Source organism: Schistocerca cancellata, chromosome 2 (assembly GCF_023864275.1).
Source record: "Schistocerca cancellata isolate TAMUIC-IGC-003103 chromosome 2, iqSchCanc2.1, whole genome shotgun sequence".
Taxonomy (NCBI): domain Eukaryota; kingdom Metazoa; phylum Arthropoda; class Insecta; order Orthoptera; family Acrididae; genus Schistocerca; species Schistocerca cancellata.
Genome location: NC_064627.1, coordinates 563,491,032 through 563,507,069, shown reverse-complemented (window position 1 = coordinate 563,507,069; position 16,038 = coordinate 563,491,032). Strand labels below are relative to the sequence as shown.

Genomic DNA, 16,038 nt, shown 5'->3' with positions numbered 1-16,038 from the left:
ACACCAAACCACCTATCTAAAATGTTTGGGAAGGAAATTTTTAGATATTTTCCTCTCATACTGATACTGTCAGTGATACTTGTAAAATTGTCACTTGTTTTACCTCTATACGCACTTTAATTTCTTGCTTATACTTTTTACCCATTCCAAAATTTCCTTGTTTTGTTATGACAACTCTTTACAGTTATTATAATTTTCTATCTGATTTCAAACAATGGAAAATCGAGGATTATATGATATATATGAAAAGGAAAGTTGCCACTCACCATAGAGCAGAGATGCTGAGTCAGTGTGCATCACATGCCCTGTGTCTGTACCTGTCTGTCTGTCGTCTATTTTTGATGAAGGCCTTACAGGTCGAAAGCTTTATTTGTGACAGTCTTTTTGTTGTGCCTACCTGTGACTCAGCATTTCTGCTATATGGTGACTGGCAACTTTCCTTTTCATGTTTCTCTCTGATTTCATTTATGAGGGTATATGTATTAGCAGTTGGGTACTAATGGTCATGTTATCATTTGCTTCATCCCAAACAAAAAAATAAACAAAATAAAATAAAAAGCAGCAGGTCACCTAACCCATGTTCTTAGGGTTCAGTTTATAGCTTGGTATGGGTATTTAAAAATATCTATCTGAATATTACTTCTTAGTGGACTACTGTGTGAAGCATGTAATTGATGCACTGAACAAGGAAATTAATATGCTGCTTCTACATGGTCCAGTCACATTCATGTGACCACCGCCTATATTCAAAGTCAGTGTGAAATAACCACTTGGACCGCAGGTGGCAGCACTAGCAGTGGATAGTATATAAAGCATGTCAGGGGGACACAGGAAACAGTGCAATCATTGTTGTAATGTGGAAATGGAGCAATTTATCTGACATCCAAAAGGGCATGTTCATTGGCATTCAGGCCAAAGGTAGAAGCATTTCCAAAACAGCTAAGTTAGTAAACTGTGTGCGTGCCACCTTAGTTGAATTATACTGTGCATGGCAATATGACACTATCTAAAACCAGTGCCAAGGTAGCTGTGGTGCACTGTGGGCCATAGATGACAGAGGTGAACATGTGTGGGAGTATATGCAGGTAAAAAAAATGTGCAACTGTTGAGCAACTGATCACCCAGATGAACCGAGGGGCTACCAACAGCGTCTCCTCAGTGACTGTTCGGTAAACATTGCTGCATATGGGCCTCTGCAGCAGGCACTGGTTCATGCACCCAGGCCACTGCTGTCCATTGGTAACTGTAATGGATCTGGGAGATGTAATTTTTTTTATCGTATTTGTCGATACTGAATTGTAAATGTTTTCTTATATTTTTGTCAGGATTTATTATAATTTGTCTTATTATATGTTAATTTACTTCTGTTTTTGAGAGTAAAAGCATATTGATTACTATTAGAATATGTATTGAAGAATAGCAAAGAGACTGATTACAACTGGAAGATTGTGTGTGGTGTAAAACATCTTTGACGTTGGAGTCATCTTTGACTATAGTAAGTCGGCAGCCAACTGTTGGTGTGTGTTGACCATGGTGTTGACGGAAGAACAATTTGAAGTATGTTACTATTATTTTTGTATTAACTAAAAAAAAAAAGAAGAAACTACATTTGAAGAAACTGTATTTGAAACACCAAAGTGAGAGAAACACGTTGAACCACGTCAATTCTGCAACCAACAAAGATGCATTGTGGAATCATACTTAGACAACTGAAGCCAAGACTATATCGCCGTGTAAACGTCTAATGGAAAAGGTACTGTCACGAAATATGGCAAATTTAAGTAAATAAAAAAATAGTGAGCATATTTTCAACTTGTGTCTCGTCCGGGATAACATTTGCCGTATTTCAGTAACAAAGGCTAGAATTTGCGTGCCAGTACTGCAGCTGGGCATCTAATGATTGTCAACAGATGGCCTTTTCAGATGAATCATGTTTTATGCTCCATTGGTATGTATGGCATGAAATGTCTGAAAGCAAGCACCCTGCAACACACATCAGAAGGGTTCAGGCCAGAGGAAGGAGAGTTTGTGGCATTCCATGGGTGGTGATGTCATTCTGGGAGGCACAGTGGATCAATAAAACTATGAATCTATCCTTGGGGACCATGTCCACCCCTATATGCAGTTTATTTATTCCCAAACTGTGGCACCTACCAGCAGGACAGTTCAAAATTTCATCCAGCTCACAGTTATGCGCATGGTTTGAAGAGTACCAGGATGAACTAATCGTACCCTTTTTGGAAAGCAAACTTCCTGCATTTAAATCCAATCAAGAATCTGTGGGATCATCTCAGTCAATCTGTATGTGCCAAGGACTCTCAACCAAGGAGCCTAGTGCAACAGGCCAATGCACTGGAGTCTTCATGACTGCACATCCTTGTTGGTACCTTCTCATACCTAAGTGACTTTCTACCAATTCATTTTGCAGCAGCCCATGCTGCAAAAGGTGATTATTACGCTTTTGACAGGTGGTCACATTAATGTGTTTGGACATTGTACCCGCCTTGTATGGTATCCTCTATTCATCTCGATGATCATTTTTACCCATATTGGTCACAGTCAACTCCGGCATGTAGCAGCAGCCAGTGAGGCAACACAGAGGCAGTGTGAACATCATTTATGTGACAATAATCACGAGACTTCATGTAATAATGTACAGACTTGCAGTGCAATAATGTTTCATGTTTTGTGGTTGCACAATACATGCAGAAAAGACAAGTAAACTTTCATATCTCAAAAGTTTTATGCATATTTTCAGGATGTTGTGGATAGTATACCCCAGGCAGTTGACTGCCTAGGACTGTCGGCAACTACCAACAGCCTCCTCAGGAATTTCTTCAGGCCTCAGACAAATGAAAAAGTAAATACTCGCTTCTATCTGTATAACAGGTTTGTATTCTAGCACCAGTAGTTACACAGGTTTTTATTATTATTCTTTGAAAGTGGAAATGGGACATGACACTAACATTTTCTTTTAACAGGAAAGTACTTTACTATTAATAACTGAGAACGAGTTGGACTGTGTAATTTTTTAACAAGTGCACATCAGTAACAGCTATTCTTGAATAAGAGCATATTCTTAACAAATTGTTTGTTGTTTGAGTTGTTGAGATGTGTTTGTTGTTTGAGTTGTTGAGATGTGAGGCTTGCTTAGAGAGCCCAATGCAATAGATTTTTTCGAGTTTACACAAGAATTTACAATAAAGTACCAATTAATTGTTCTCCACAGATAAGTAGGATTCTCAGCCACGTATGTAATAGCTCTTTGGAGCAGGGTGTTTTCCCCGATAGACTGAAATATGCCATTGTAAAACCATTGCATAAAAAGGGGGATACGTCGGATGTCAACAACTACCGCCCAATCTCTCTTCTGACAGCTCTATCAAAAATTTTTGAGAAAGTAATGTATTCAAGAGTAGCCTCCCATATATGTAAAAATAAAGTACTAACAAAATGTCAGTTTAGTTTTCAGAAAGGCTTTTCAACAGAAAATGCTATATACGCTTTCACTGATCAAATATTAAATGCTCTGAATAACTGGACATCACCCATTGGTATTTTTTGTGATCTCTCAAAGGCCTTTGATTGTGTAAATCATGGAATTCTTTTAGATAAGCTAAATCATTATGGTTTGAGGGGGGCAGAGAACAAATGGTTTAATTCATACTTAACTTGAAGAATGCAGAAAGTTGAAATAAGTGGTTCATGTAATGTTAAAACAACAGCTGATTCCTCAAACTGGTGGGCTATCAGGTACGGGGTCCAACAGGGTTCGGTCTTAGGTCCTTTACTGTTCTTGATATACATTAATGACTTACCGTTCCACATTGATGAAGATGCAAAGTTAGTTCTTTTTGCTGATGATACAAGTATAGCAATAACATCCAAAAACCAAGAACTAAGTGATGTAATTATAAATGATGTTTTTCACAAAATTATTAAGTGGTTCTCAGCACACGGACTCTCTTTAAATTTTGATAAAACACAGTATATACAGTTTCGTACAGTAAATGGCACAACTCCAGTAATAAATATAGACTTTGAACAGAAGTCTGTAGCTAAGGTAGAATTTTCAAAATTTTTAGGTGTGCCCATTGATGAGAGGTTAAACTGGAAGCAACACATTGATGGTCTGCTGAAACGTCTGAGTTCAGCTACGTATGCTATTAGGGTTATTGCAAATTTTAGTGATAAGATTCTCAGTAAATTAGCTTACTATACCTACTTTCAATCACTGCTTTCGTATGACATCATATTCTGGGGTAATTCATCATTGAGTAGAAAAGTATTCATTGCTCAAAAACGTGTAATCAGAATAATTGCTGGTGCCCACCCACGGTCATCCTGCAGACATCTATTTAAGGATCTAGCAATCCTCACAGTAACCTCACAGTATATATATTCACTTATGAAATTTGTTGTTAATAATCCAACCCAGTTCAAAAGTAATAGCAGTGTGCATAGCTATAACACCAGGAGAAAGGATGATCTTCACTATGCAGGGTTAAATCTGACTTTGGCACAGAAAGGGGTAAATTATTCTTTGGTCACCTATCAAACAGAATCAAAAGCCTGACAGATAGCCAACCAACATTTAAAAATAAATTAAAAGAATTTCTAGATGACAACTCCTACTCATTGGCTGAATTTTTAGATATAAATTAAGGGAGGGGAAAAAAACCAACTTAAACATTAGTGTCATGCAATATTTTGTGTACTGTAATATCTTGTGCAGACATCTTTTATTAACCTGACATGTTCCACATCATTATGAAGTGTCGTATTCATGATCTATGGAACAAGTATTAATCTAATCTAATCTAATCTAATCTAATCTTTAACAAGTAGATTAACTAGTTATGATAAGTCTAGGTTAGGTATCATTGGCTATTTACAAATGTAGAATAAATACAGCCAGATAGTCTACTTATTGGCAAAAGTATGCAGTGATAGGCACACACAAAAAATGAAACACGTGGAAATCCATTTTTAGTGAAGCAATTTGTTCTCAAGGAAGGAAGGAAGGAAGGAAGGAAGGAAGGAAGGAAGGAAGGTGGTGGTGGTGGTGGTGGTGGTGGTTTAGGCCTTAACATCCCAAAGAAAAATGTAGGATACAGAGAAAATGGGCCTTTTTAAAGAACTTTAAAAGGAAGTTGTAATCACAGACCAAGGAAGACACTACATAACATAAAAATTTCTAACAAATTAAATTTGTTTCCTTGACTGGGATGTACTTTTCATGGACAACACACACTGTCAGTTGACTATCTGTACTCACTTCATGGGCTGACTCAAAGCTTCACCTTGTCACATGTTTCCCTTCATACCTTCCAAGAGCATCAATGCATGATTTTCAGATTAGCAGTAAAATACCTGTAGCAAATGTTGCATTACAATCAGAAGAGTCTGAAGTGATGGAAGGGAATAGCAAAGTTACAGAACAGGAAGGAAAAAATTAGGAAAAGATAAAAAATTAAAGCAAAATAGAAAAATAGTGGAGGGTAGCCCTAAAATTAATGGCTCTGATAGGAACTAAAAACAGTATGAGAATTTGAAAGAAGAAGAAGAAGAAGAAGAAGAAGAAGAAGCTACGAGAAAAATCTTAGTATTCATAAATACATAATTAATATTCATAACTTAAAATAGATTGTAAAAGTAGTAATTCAGGAGGTGGAGCAGAAAATGTATTGCCAAAAGACTGATAGTTAAAATGCTGGCTTTCCTTATGTACACTTACATCTCATTGGATCTTGTATTTTACCAACATAACCATTGGAAAATTGAAGGTTACTTGTTCACTCAAAACGGAGTTTTTATCATTGTGATCTCAGAAGGCATAATGTCCACAACTGAGGAGCACAAACTTTCTTTACACAATTACCCCCCACCCCCTGCGGGTCTGGGGGTTAGCATAGGCCCGAGGTATTCCTGCCTGTCATAAGAGGTGACTAAAAGGAGACTCACACTTTTCAGCCCTATAAGTTCAGGTCCCATTTTATGGTTTGACCTGCCACTTTCCAAATTCTACAGAAGTGCAGGCCATATGGGGAAGGATGCCTTACATGGTGCAGCACTTATCCATAGTGCTATTAGATTCGATCTCCTGAACCTCTTCTCGACATTGCTTTGCATCTGCACCTGCAATTCCACTATTTGGGCGAGCACACTTTCCGGAGTATGTCATCTTCTTTGGTTGCCTCCTGTCCTCTTTTGCCCCCATGATATTATTGGATTTCTTTGTATCCAATATCCTGCATGGTACCTGGTCCATGGTGGTGAGGCCGTCTTGTACCCATTTGGTGATAGCCCCCTGACAACACACAGCTCGCACTGCTAATGCCTGAGCTGTGAAATCCCCATGTCTGCCAAGGAGTAGATGCCTGTCTTCTTGGGACTTCAGCACTCCCGGCAATGACCATCATGCTGGGCGGCCTTTGCTGTGGCTGGGTGGTGCCCATGGGGAGAGTCCCTGATCATAGTAGGTGGCATCAGGGTGGATGACCCATGATGAAGCTGACTGTCATCTTTTGCTGGAGACCGAATGTCCCCTGCAGTCTCTAAGAAAAGAAAGGTTGATTTCAATGCTGACAGGTATGACCCTAAATCATTCCCCTCCCTAACTACACCTTGGGAGGAATGTAGGGCTTCAGAGCGACGGGATCCATATCTGCCATGTTACTTAGTGTGCAGTAGGTCTGATGGGTAATCCTTTCTGGAAACAAAACCTCTCCTGTTTGTTGGCACCTGGAGGACAAGTTTGGGGAAGTGACATCGCTGTCCAAAATGTGCAATGGGTCAGTTTTGTTTCATCCCCAACCCAGTCCCAGGCATTACTCACATGTGACAAGCTGGGTAATATTCCTGTTTTGGTCACTCCCCACAAAAGCCTCAATATGGTCCAGGGAATTATTTTTCATTGCGACCTCTTGTTACAGTCCGATGACAAGCTATGTGCCAATTTAGAATGGCTTGGTGTTCATTTCGTCCAGCGCATTTACAGGGACCCAAAGACTATAGGGCTGCCACCAGTGCTTTCATTTGGCCTTTTAGGGTGATTCATTACCTGAAAAGGTCAAGGTGATGGTGTCCCGATGTGACATCAAACACTATGTCCCTCCCCCTATGCGGTGCTTTAAGTCCTGGAAATTCAGGCACATGTCCTCCCGGTGCCCTTCCAGTGGCATATGTGGATACTGCACATGTTTGCTGCATCCGAATACTCAATATGCACCTCCTCCGACCTGTGTGAACTGTGGACAGCATCACTCCCCCTGCTCGCCGGACTGCCCATACTCCAAAAGGAGCGAAAAATTATGGAGTACAAGACCCTGGACAGGCTGTCTTACCACGAGGCTAAACTCAAGTATGAAAGACAACCCTGTTTCCATGGTATCTTCTTATGCTGCCATCATGACGACATTGCCATCAATGACGCTGTTACGCTCATCATCTAAGTTTGCTCTAGCGCACCCTCAGGGCCACTCATCGTCCTCCCCCCTCCAATTGGCTGGAGTAACAGCCTCCTCCAGCTCCTCTTACGTGGAAGGGGTCCCTTGGGAATAACCTTCCATGGTCTAACCCTCCCCCCTGTGATCCAGTTGACACCAGCTAGTGGTTGAAAGAGTCACTGACTGCCACTTCCAAGAAGCCCTCCCAGCCAGGCCCTAAGGAGCAGCGAGAGGGCAAAACTTCAAAAAAGTAGTCCACTAAGAAATGGGAGCCTCCAGAGCCCCCTACTCCAGCACTGCCCAACAGCTCTGCATCAACGGACAAGGTGGAGATTCTGGCATCTCCTGCAGACCTAGATCTCGCTGATGCCTAAGATGCAATGGTATTGGATGCCAACAATCAACCAGTGGTGACAGGTGATGCTGAGGCCTAATTTGCCTTCTTGGTCACTCCATGCCACCCCAGATGACAGAAAGCCTCTTTCTCCAGTGGGACTGCAATGGTTTTTTCTTCCACCTGGCTGAGTTACATCAAATTTCAAGCATTACACCTGCTTTTTACATTGTCCTTCAAGAGATATGGTTTCCTGCAATGCAGACCCCATCCTTTGTGGCTATTGGGGATACCACAAAAACTGTCCTGCCTGTGGCAGACTGTGAGGTTGAGTATGTATTTTCTTCCTTACCTCTGTCTGTAGCGAACCTGTGCCCCTTCAAACACCTTTAGAGGCTGTGGCTGTCAGGGTGAGGACAATACAGGAAATTACCATCTGTAATGTCTGTCTCCTTCCAGATGGTGAAGCACCACCCCATGTTTTGGCTGCACTCATTTCACAACTCCCCTCACTTTTTCTCCTTCTGGGTGATTTTAACACCCATAACCCTTTTTGGGGTGGAGCCTAGGTTAATGGCCATGGCAAAGATGTTGAGAACCTACTAACTCACCTCGACCTTTGCCTCCTAAATACAGGTGCCCCACACATGTCAGTGTGGCACATGGCATACATTTGGCCATTGATCTCTTGGTTTGCAGTCCTGGCCTTCTCCCATCTATCCACTGGAGAGCACATGACAAGTTGTATGGTAGTGACCACTTCCCCATCTTCCTGTCACTACCCCGGCCTGAGAACCATGGCCACCTACCCAGATGGGTAGGCAGACTGTGAAGCCTTCACCTCTGCTGTCACCGCTGAATCTCCCCCACATGGTGCCAGTAATGTGGTGGTTGAACAGGCCACTACAGTGATCATTTCTGCAATGGAAAACACGATTTCTTTTTTCTTAGGTGTCTCCAGTGAAAGACAGTACCGTGGCGGTTGCCGGAAATTGCTAAGGCCATTAAAGAGTGTAGGCGGGCTCTAAAGCAACATAAGCGGCACCCTTCCCTGGAGCACCTAATAGCTTGTAAATGGCTACGTGCCCACGTTTGCCAGCTTATAAAAAGATAGAAACAGGAGTGTTGGGAGAGCTGCATGTCGACCATTAGGTGCCATACATCACCTTCCCAAGTCTCGATGAAGATCAGCCGTATTTTGGGTACCAGACACCAACAGGCATCCCTGGCGTTAACATCAATGGTGTGTTATCTACTGATGCAAATGTGATTTCCGACCACTTTGCTGAGCAATATGCTCAAACCTCTGCATCAGAGAATCACACCCCAGCCTTTAGCATCCTCAAACGGCAGATGGAAGGGAAAGTCCTCTCATTCACTACAGACCACAGTAAACCCTATAAAGCCCCATGTACTGAGTGGGAGCTCCTCAGCGCCCTTGCACATTGCCCTGATACAGCTCCTGGGCTGGATCGGATCCACAGTCAGATGATTAAACATCTCTTGTCCGACTACAAGCAACATCTCCTTGTCATCTTCAACTGGATCTGGTGTGATGGCACCCTTCCACTGCAATGGCGGGAGAGCACCATCATTCCGGTGTTCAAACACGGTAAAAATCCACTTGATGTGGATAGCTATTGGCCCATTAGCCTCACAAACATTCTTTGTAACCTGCTGGCTCCCCTGTGGGTCCTGGTGTTAGAATAGGCCAGAGTTATTCCTGCTAGTTGTAAGAGGCGACTAAATGGAGTCTCTCATGTTTCAGCCATTGTGATGGTCCACTGTAGGGTTTGACCTCCATTTTTCAAAATTTTCCCAAAGAGTGAGCCAATTGGGGAAGAGCACCTTACATGGTGCATAGTGTCCATCATGTGCTGAGACCTCTCACATCTTTTGTTGACGTGGATCTGCATTTTCGCTCATTCTCCAGCTGTTGGGTGAGGTCACTCTTCTGGGTGCATTTTCTTCCATCCTCTGTGCAGTATCGCTTTCTGCACTGTCGACGATAATGGATATCTTAGCAGCACGGTAGCCAGTCTGTTGTGGTGGGACTGCCATGTACGCTGTTGGTTGTAGCCCCCTGGCCACACAGGGATCGCTCTGCTGATGCCTGCGCCATTAACTCCCCACGTACGCCAAGGGGTAGATGCCTGTCACTCTGGGGCATCAGGACTCCCAATAATGACCATCCTGTCAGGTGGCCTTTGCTGCGGCTGGGTGGCACTCGTGGGGAAGGCCCCTGGTCGGAGTGGGTGTCATCAGGGTGGATGACACGTCATGAAGCATGGTATGTCATTTCTTGTTGGTGGTCTAACACCAACAGTCTCTAAGTGGTCAATGTCTAACTTCAGTTCTAAGAAATATGACCCCAAATCGTCCCCTCCCCCCCCCCCCCCCCCCGGCCACACCATGGGAGAAATGCCAGGCTAAGGATGGCAGCAAAGGTTATTCACCCCAGTACGATGTATGTACAAGAGTTGATGGGGAATCTTTCTTAAACGTGAAACCTCCGTTTTTTGTGGAGCATTTAGAGGATACGTTTGTGGAGGTGGAGGGCTTGTCCAAAATGCAGTCAGGATCAGTCTTGATCCAAACAGCATCCTCTGTCCAGTCACAAGCACTACTTGCCTGTGACAAGCTGGGGGATGTTTCTGTTTCCATCACACCCCATAAGAGCTTAAATATGGTCCAGGATATCATATTCCACAGGGGCCTTATTTTGCAGTCTGACGATGAGCTGTGCACCTGTTTAGAGTGGCGAGGTGTCCATTTCATCCACCACATCCACCAGGGTACAAGAGATAATCAGATTGTCACCGGTGCCTTCATCTCAGCCTTCGAGGGTGACACATTACCTGAGAATGTCAAGGTGATGGTCTGCCACTGTGATGTAAAGCCATATATCCATCCCCCAATGCAATGGTTTAAGTGCTGGAAGTTCGGCCATATGTCTTCCTGCTGTACTTCCATCGTCACTTATCGGGATTGTGGATTTCCTTCACATCCCAATACTCCCTGTGCCCCACCTCACATCTGTGTCAACTGTGGAGGGCACCATTCACCTTGCTTGCCAACTGCAAGATTCTCCAGAAAGAAAGAAACATAATGGAATACAAGACCCTGGACTGACTGATCTACACTGGGTCTAAGAGAAAATATGAGAGGCTACACCCTGTGCATATGACGTCAACTTACACCGCCACTAAGATCATGGTTCTGCCATATTTTGTTCTGCCGTGCACAGTTGGCTCTCAGAGACATCAGACTCCGCCTGCCCCCTTGATGGTGGGGGGGAACTTCCCTGTTGCTCCTTCTGCACAACTTACTTCAGGAACAACACCCCCCCTCCTCACCACCCCCACCCACCATCCTCCATGCCCCCCCACAACCATTGGGGACGTTAGTCACCACTTCTCAGCCAGAGAAGTGTAAGTCGCCTTCAGCTCCTCTCACCAGGAAGGGATCCCTTGGGTCACTCCCTTCCCAGGTTCCTACCAGTGGCAAAGCTGACACCTGCCAGTGGCTGAAGCAACCACAGGTAGCTGGTCGTAGGGCTTTACGGTCCTCCTCAGTCCTTGAGACTGAAAGAGTGAAGCCCTCCCAGCTGGACAAACCTAAGGCACAGTGAGAGAAACCTAAAAAGAAAGAGACCCCCCCAAGAACCAAAGCAGTGTGGTGGCATGCACACCACCACTACCTACAAGTTCTATGTCTGAGGATGAGGTGGAGATTCTGGTGTCTGCTGAGGACCTAGATCTTGCTGGGCTATCAGACACAATGGATGTTGATCGCACAGGTACTAATCTGGTGGCAGCAGGTGACCCTCAGGAATAGACTGCCTCATTGAGTGTTTCATGCCTTTTCAGTCTCATGATCACGTAATCCTCCAGTGGAATTGCGACCATTTTTTCGACCACATGACTAAGCTACCGCGACTGTTAAGCGTTACACATGCTTTCTCCATTGCCCTTCAGGAAACCTGGTTACTGTCAATGCGGACCCCTGCCCTTCACAGCTACAGGGGATATTACAAGAACTGTAGTGAATATAATTGAGTGTCCGGTGGAGTTTGTGTTTGTCATGAACTCGGTATGTAGTGAATTTGTGCCCCTTCAAACTCCTCTTGAAGCTGTGGCTGTCAGGATTCGGACAATGCAGGAGATAACTGTCTGCAATGTATACATCCCTCCAGATGTGGTGGTACCCCTGAACGTATTGGATGCATTGACTGATCAACTCCCTAAACCTTTCCTACTTTTGGGAGATCTTAATGCCCATAACCCCTTGTGGCGTAGCACCATGCTTACTGTCTGTGGCAGAGATGTGTCGAAAATTTACTGTCCCAACTTGACCTCTGCCTCTCAAATATTAGGGTGACCACACATTCCGGTGTGGCTCACGGTTGTTACTTAGCTATTGATTTATCAATTTGTAGCCGAGGACTTCTCCCATCTATCCACAGGAGAGCACATGACGAACTGTGTGGTAGTGACCACTTCTCCATCTTCCTGTCACTCTCCCGGCGTCATGCCCAAGAATGCCTACCCACATGGGCTTTAAACACGCCAGACTTGGTAGTCTTCACCTCTGCTGTCACCACTGAATCTCCCCCACATGGTGCCATCAATGTTGAGACTGAGCAGATAACTACAATGATCGCTTCAGTGGTGAAAAATGTGATGCCTTGTTCTCTAGGTTGCCCCTGGTGAAAGACAGTCCCTTGGTGGTCACAGGAAGTTGTCAAGGCAATTAAAGAGCGTCAGCAAGCTTTACAGCTATATAAGCGGCACCTTCCCCTAGAGCACCTAATAGCCTTTAAGTGGCTCCATGCCCACGTGCACCAGCTTATAAAATGACAGAAACAGAAGTGTTGGGAGAGGTATGTGTCAGCCATTGGGAGCCATACGTCACCTTCCCAAGTCTGGGTGCAGATCAGACATTTTTTGGGTACTAGGCCCCAACAGATGTCCCTGGCATTAACATCAATGGAGTGCTCTCTACCAATGCTGACTTTTTGCCAAGCACTTTGCTGAGCACTATGCTCGAGCCTCTGCATCTAACAGCCATGTACTGCAAGTCTCTAGAGGAACGGAAGGTTCCAAATGATTGGAAAAGAGCACAGGTAGTCCCAGTCTTCAAGAAGGGTCATTGAGCAGATGCGCAAAACTATAGGCCTGTATCTCTGACATCGATCTGTTGTAGAATTTTGGAACATGTTTTTTGCTCACGTATCATGTCATTTCTGGAAACCCAGAATCTACACTCTAGGAATCAACATGGATTCCGGAAACAGCGATCGTGTGAGACCCAACTCGCTTTATTTGTTCATGAGACCCAGAAAATATTAGGTACAGGCCCCCAGGTAGATGCCATTTTCCTTGACTTCTGGAAGGCGTTCGATACAGTTCTGCACTGTCGCCTGATAAACAAAGTAAGAGCCTACAGAATATCAGCCCAGCTGTGTGGCTGGATTGAAGAGTTTTTAGCAAACAGAACACAGCATGTTGTTCTCACTGGAGAGATGTCTACATACGTTAAAGTAAACTCTGGCGTGCCACAGGGGAATGTTATGGGACCATTGCTTTTCACAATATAGATAAATGACCTAGTAGATAGTGTCGGAACTTCCATGCGGCTTTTCACGGATGATGCTGTAGTATACAGAGAAGTTGCTGCATTAGAAAATTGCAGCGAAATGCAGGAAGATCTGCAGCATATAGGCACTTGGTGCAGGGAGTGGCAACTGACCCTTAACATAGGCAAATGTAATGTATTTACAATACATAGAAAGAAGGATCCTTTATAGTATGATTATATGATAGCGGAAAAAACACTGGAAGCAGTTACTTCTGTAAAATATCTGTGAGTATGCATGCGGAACGATTTGAAGTGGAATGATCATATAAAATTAATTGTTGGTAAGGCAGGTGCCAGGTTGAGAGCCCTTAGAAAATGTAGTCCATCAACAAAGGAGGTGGCTTATGAAACACTCGTTCGACCTATACTTGAGTATTGCTCATCAGTGTGTTATCCGTACCAGGTTGGGTTGACGGTGGAGATAGAGAAGATCCAAAGAACAGCAGCACATTTCATCACAGGGTTATTTGGTAAGCGTGATAGCGTTACGGAGATGTTTAGCTCAAGTGGCAGACTCTGCAAGAGAGGCGCTTTGCATCTTGGTGTTGCTTGCTGTCCAGGTTTCGAGAGGGTGCATTTCTGAATGAGGTATCGAATATATTGCTTCCCCCTACTTATACCTCCCAAGGAGATCATGAATGTAAAATTAGAGAGAGTTGAGCATGCACGGAGGCTTTCCGGCAATCGTTCTTCCCGCGAATCGTACTCAACTGGAACAGGAAAGGGAGGTAATGACAGTGGCACATAAAGTGCCCTCCGCCATACACCATTGGGTGGCTTGCGGAGTATAGATGTAGATGTAGATGTAGAACTTGCCCCCCAGCCTTTCGCACCCTCTGCTGCCTGACCAACACCAACTGGGGTGCAGATCGCTCTGCACTGCTGCAGCTCTACAGAGGCCTTGTTCAATACTGCTTTTACTATAGGAGTCTGGTTTATGGTTCAGCGGCACCCTCAGCATTGCATTTACTCAACCCAGTGCACCACTGTAGCGTTTGCCTAGTGATGGGGGATTTTAGAAAAGAGTCTGGTGACCATTGTCCTGGTGGAGGTCTGAGTCACTCCATTGCGGATCCGACGTGCACAACTGCTTGCCAGTTAAGTTGCACAAATTCGTAGTTCTCCTCAGCATCCAAATTACCGTATCCTTTTTCCACCCACAGCAGTTCATCTCCTGCATCGGCAGCCCAGGTCAGGACTCATGATAGCAGTTCGCTTGGAATCCCTTCTCTCCGAACTGGAGTCCTTCCCTTTACCACCTCTACTTGAAGTCCATTCACGTACATCTCTATGGTCTACACCTTGGAAAAAGCTTCATCTGGACCTTTTGCATGGCCCTAAGGACTCCGTTAACCCCACCACTCTCTGCTGTCACTTCATCTCGATTCTTGACGTGTTCCGGGGCTCTGAAGTTGTTTACACCAATGGCTTGATGGCTGATGGTAATGTTGGCTTCGCCTATGTTCACAGAGACCATATTGAATAGCATTCCTTGCCCACTGGCTGCAGTGTATTCACTGCAGAGCTTGAGGCCATATCTCATGCACGTCAGTATATCTGTTCCTGTTCTGGTGAGTCATTTCTTCTCTGTTTTGACTCCCTGAGTAGCTTACAAGCTATCGACCAGTGCTACCCTCACCATCCTTTGGTAGCAAACATCCAGGAGTTTGTCTCTGCCCTGGAATGGTCCAGTTGCTCAGTGGTATTTGTGTAGTCCCCAGGACATGTTGGAATCCCAGGCAACAAATGTGCTGACAAGCTGGCCAAACAGGCTACACGGTAACTGCTGGAGGTGGGCATAACTGAAACTGACCTGTGTTCATCTTATGCCGCAAGGTTTTTCGGCTTTGGGAGACAGAGTAGCATAACAATATGCACAACAAACTGTGTGTCATTAAGGAGACTGTGAATGTGTGGAAGTCTTCCCTGTGGGCTTCTCGCAGGGAATCAGTTGTCCTTCGTTGGCTCCACATTGGCCATATTTGGCTCACACATGGCTATCTCCTCTGTCACGAGGGCCCACCTCAGTGTTGCTGTGGCTCCCAAATGACAGTTGTCCACCTCTTGCTGGACTGCCCACTTTCTGCCACTTTGAGGTGGACTTATAACTTTCCCAGCACCCTATCTTTGGTGTTGGGTAATAATGCCTAAACAACAGCTTTAGTTTTACATTTTGTTCATGAGGGTGGGTTTTATCATTTGATCTGAGTTTTAGCGCATGTCCTTTGTCCCTCTATGTCCTCCACCCTTGGACTTTTAGGGTGAAGGTTTTAATGTGTTGCAGGGTGGCTGGATTCTCCTTTTTTATTCACATGGTCAGCCAGCCATGGTAATCTGCTTTCTTGTTTTTAATCTCTTCTCCCTGTTTCTTGTGTATCTCTGTGGTTTTCTAGTCCTGTTTTGTCCATTGTAGTGTTTGTTGTCCTTCTGTCATTCTTCTAGTTCCTCCTTTCTCCTGTTATTGTGCCATAAGTCTTCTTTGTTTTCTTCTTTCCCTTGAGTAATTGTTCTACTGGAAACAAGGGACCAATGATCTCACAGTTTGGTCCCTTTCTCCCCCTTTTAAACCAACAAACCAACCAACCAACCTGATGTTCATCTTTTCCTTTCATGTGT

The 16,038-nt window shown here is 44.2% G+C and overlaps 1 protein-coding gene across 1 annotated transcript in view; it reads left to right on the top strand.

Moving 5' to 3' along the window:
• LOC126162154 (pancreatic triacylglycerol lipase-like) overlaps positions 1-16,038 on the top strand; it is a 173,737-nt gene that overhangs the window by 73,240 nt on the left and 84,459 nt on the right. Inside the window, exon 4 of the mRNA XM_049918457.1 lies at positions 2,759-2,889. Coding sequence (XP_049774414.1) covers positions 2,759-2,889 — 131 coding nt within the window. The remainder of the gene's footprint in view (positions 1-2,758; positions 2,890-16,038) is intronic.